The following is a 4,266-nucleotide window of genomic DNA, read 5'->3' as shown; positions in this document are numbered from 1 at the left end:
TGTCAGAAGTGGGATTTGAACCCACGCCCCCTTTCGAAGACCAGAACTTGAGTCTGGCGCCTTAGACCACTCGGCCATCCTGACTTCTTGTTAATGATTTCTCGATTTTTTTTTATAAATACCTATTCAATTCTTTTTTAGTTTATTTTTCTTCCGTCCTCAACCATCTATCATGTGTATACAATTGTACATGTTTTTAAAAGGTTATGTATTCGTTTCTTGTGATCGTATTATTTGGAGGGAAAATAAAAAGAAAATATTGGATACTGACAGATAAGATGAAGAATGGATACACCAAGTCAATTATTTATCATGCCAAAGATAACGATTATTAATGTGTTATATTTTGTCTGTTTATGCACAACATTGCACTTTATTTATTGTTTTCCAATTAACACTCCTCTTATTAATCTAGTACTTGATAAATAACCTCGAGCAATACGCCAAATCACTCTTTAATGAATTTTTGTTTGGACATTTTAATTTTCTATAAATTTTAATTACCAAATAAGGCATCACTATTTATTTTATTAAACAAATCAATTTTCTTGTTCTAAGTCTTCTGTTACAAGTTGACAAAACTTACTTGTTTAGAGGAGAATTTGATTAAATGTATGAACATGTAATAAAAAAAAACTTGGCGTAAAAATTAATTTGTCTAACAAATAAAAAAAAGAAGTAATTTGATAATTAAAATTTGTGAAACACAAATTTGATTAAAAATTCCATTCTATTACTCTAACTCAATTCAATACTAGGCACCCCTACTAGTTTTTTTTTTTTAATGAAAATTATACATTTTAATCATGTTTAGATACTTCGGAACATCACTTTTAACACAATAGTGATTAGCGTCAACACTAAATTGAAATTTGCAATCACAATATTGGACTATGAAGGACAAAGAAAACAATTTTGGCACAAAGTACCACAGTACCTAAAACAAATGTAAAGCAGACATAGTTAACTTGAATATGCTGATAGGTAAGTATTACTATTAACTATTAAGTACACCGTTACAGTTATTAACGGATTCAGTAAGAAAATTTAACTATTCCGGTAAGCAAATCATTCATTTTCTTTGCACAGTATACTCAGTGCTATTTGTGTTCAAAACCACAAGAACTGCATAGAAGTAGCACTAGATTCTCTGATTTTACATGTTTGTCTTCTTAAAGAAAATGGGAGAATAAATCCATCACCATTGAACAAGATTCAAACATCAAACTAGAAGATAATATCAAATCCTAGACCTTCAAAAAGTTAAGGAAAATGTACACAAGGCAGAGAAGTAAAAAACACAGATTGCATGATTCAAACTCACTGTTTCAAAGAAAACAGTACTAAAATTGTTCCAGCTACAAGAATGGAGCCATGATAATCGAAATGAAACTGAAAGGTGGTGTATCACTTCATCTTAGCCTCTGTAAAGAGAACATGGCGGTTAACCCTTGGATCATACTTGCGAAACTCGAGCTTCTCTGTGAACTGCCTTGGCTTCCTCTTCACATAGAAAAATCCAGTCCCAGCAGCAGACACTAGTTTTACAAACATTTGAGCCTTCTTCTTCTTGTCCCCCATTCCTTACTCTAAACACAACGAAACCATTTACTTCAGTTTTTTTCCCTCCTCTTCAACAATTAAAAATAAGAAGTTGATTTTAATGAAATATAAAACAGATTCACACTTGCATTTAGTTATATCTCGTCACGTCAATAAAAAACAACTATCTTTTACACCTACCATGTGAATGATAATCCAAAAAGAAGCTTGTAATTATATGATTGAAAGGTGAAATAATTAATAATGCACACATTTGGTAAAGTCTATTTTATCTTCAGGTCCTTTCTTTCCCTCAAAGACCCTAACTCAAGAAGCACACTTTGGAAATTTGATACAGTAGCAACATAATACCTTTAAATACAATAATTTCCTATGAAATCAATGTACAATAGATAATGAGTTCCACAAGATAATAGATATCACATCAAATCTGAGTGTTTTGCGGGGAATATCATGAATTTGATTCTGTTTCCATCAAACACAGAGGCAATCGGTAATTTTCAATGTTCTGAAAACCGAACCGGTCATCGAACTGCTCTAGTCACTGATTCACTGGTCCAACCGGTTTATTCGTGGTCTAACCGGAAAAACCGTTATAATAAAATAATAAATAAATTATAAATAAATATTCTAAAACATAATTCTAGTCTAATATAAATCTTAAGATGTCTTCTAAACACTACACAAATGTCATCAACCAAAGTCTTATGAACTTATTTAAGTACAAACTCAAAATTGAAACACAAAAACAAAACAGCTGCAATTCAATCTCCAGCAGCACATCACTACGCAAAGAAATCACAAAACACTATATAACTAAATCAATAAATCATGAAGACAATCACCATGTATGCATAACTAAGTCACAAAAACAGTAAAACACAAACACAAAAACAAAACAGCAGCAATCCAGTCTCCAGCAGCACATCACTATGCAAAAAAAACACAAAATCCTACATAACTGAAATCAATAAATCATGAAGACAGTCACCATCTAGGCATAATTAAGTCGCAAAACAGTAAAACACAAACACAAAACAGCAGCAATTCAATCTCCAGCAGCACATAACTATGCAAAGAAATCACAAAATCCTACATAACTGAAATAACTAATCATGAAGACAGTCACCATCTAAGCATAATTAAATCACAAAACAGTAAAACACACAAAACAGCAGCAATTCAGTTTTCAGCAGCACATCACTACGCAGAGAAATCACAAAACAAAAAACATCAGCACAACAACAGCACAGCAGAATGTATGCTGAATTAACTAACTTAACAATCTAAGCACAATTAAGCCCAAAGCATAATTTTAATTGACTTAATTAAACACAAAAAAGCTCAGCAGTGAACAGCAGAGAGCCAAAAAAAAACACAGCACAGGAGCGAAGAAGACACAAACCAGAGTACAACACAGCATAGCAGTAGTGAGCAGAGCCATTCAATTTCAATAATCAATATAATTTGATAATTTCTGAACTGAAAAACAAACACGAACAGCAGGCACTAGTAGTGAGCTATGTGATACAATAAGAGTATTAAGCACCAACTTAAATTACAAGTATTCCTTTAGGCAATGAGCATAAAATTTATCATCAAGAAACTTTAACAAAATTTAACAGAAAAAAGTAAAAGCACGAACAAACCAGTAACAATTTATCGGTATCAATAAGTAATAATCAATCCAGAACAAACAAGAACAAGCCAGTAAATCAATCCAGAACAAACAAGAACAAGCCAGTAACAGTTAATCAACCCAGAACAAACAAGAACAAGCCAGTAACAGAGTTAAAATTTATTATCAAGCAGTGAGCAAGGCCAATCAACCAAGGAAAAGCACCGAGCACTGACGGAGCATCCGAGGCATTACCTTCAGCGACGGCAGTGACCAGAGATTTGAGGGAGAGCCACAGACGACGGGAACCTGGCGACGGACGACGGGGAGCTAGCGACGAACACGACAGAGGGACGACGGCGGAGCAGGACCTGAAGACGCTGGGGTTGGGGGAATGGAAGGGCCTTCGAGCACGACGAAACAGGAGGATTGGCGAACGACCTCGACGAACCAGGCGGCGACGGTGAGACCAACGGCGGCGCGATGAGACTAGGGTTGTGTTGGACAGAAATAATGAGATTATGTATGAGACTGAGGAATCAGGAATGGGGCTCGAGAGGAAGGCAAGGGTTTCAGCCTTCAGGTGACTGAGGACGAGAACCTGGCTCTTTCTTTTTTGAAACAAAATGCAAAAACGATGCCGTTTCATAAAACCGGCCGGTACCGGTTCGATCCGACCGACCGGTTCAACGATTTTAAGCAATTTTTAATTTTTAAACTAGCGGCTTCTCTTGCTGGACCGAACCGCAAAGCCTTCAGGTTCCCGGTTGGACCGGTTCGGTCCGGTTTCAGAACCCTGGTAATTTCTATTCTATTTTTTGTCTACTTATTTCTCTTTCATAAATTAAAATTATTGAAGAAGGTCAATATAAACATGTTCGTAATGAGCAAATTACAAAAGCATGATTTCTAAACAGTCAATCCCAATAAATACTCTATAAAATATGCTTAGAAATCATGGCTTCAAAAATTACAGATACACTAAAGCCCAACGAGAGAGAGAGACCTTAATTGTGTGAGGCAGTGGTGTGGGGTGTTGGCGCAACTGCGATGTGCGACGGCAGAATGAGATGTTTTTGTTGTGA

The 4,266-nt window shown here is 35.4% G+C and overlaps 1 protein-coding gene and 1 non-coding gene across 2 annotated transcripts; both read right to left on the bottom strand.

Annotated features, from left to right (window-relative positions):
- On the bottom strand, positions 1–84 carry TRNAL-CAA (transfer RNA leucine (anticodon CAA)). Its single transcript has one exon. It is a non-coding gene; the product is annotated as a tRNA-Leu (tRNA).
- Positions 85–1,054: 970 nt separating this feature from the next.
- LOC112797325 (uncharacterized) lies at positions 1,055–3,624 on the bottom strand. The gene is made up of 2 exons (XM_025840196.3): positions 3,437–3,624; positions 1,055–1,589 (listed from the first exon to the last, which is right to left on the bottom strand). The coding sequence occupies exon 2, from the start codon at positions 1,579–1,581 to the stop codon at positions 1,408–1,410; it is 174 nt and encodes a 57-aa protein (XP_025695981.1). The 5' UTR covers positions 1,582–1,589; positions 3,437–3,624; the 3' UTR covers positions 1,055–1,407.
- Between the last annotated feature and the right edge of the window lie 642 nt (positions 3,625–4,266).

This window comes from Arachis hypogaea, chromosome 4 (assembly GCF_003086295.3).
Source record: "Arachis hypogaea cultivar Tifrunner chromosome 4, arahy.Tifrunner.gnm2.J5K5, whole genome shotgun sequence".
In the NCBI taxonomy this organism is placed as follows: domain Eukaryota; kingdom Viridiplantae; phylum Streptophyta; class Magnoliopsida; order Fabales; family Fabaceae; genus Arachis; species Arachis hypogaea.
The sequence above is the reverse complement of the archived record's forward strand: the minus strand, read 5'-3'. Positions and strand labels throughout refer to the sequence as shown.

Coding starts and splice junctions, on each gene's coding strand:
- LOC112797325 (XM_025840196.3), bottom strand. CDS start 1,581: ATGGGGGACAAGAAGAAGAAGGCTCAAATGTTTGTAAAACTAGTGTCT.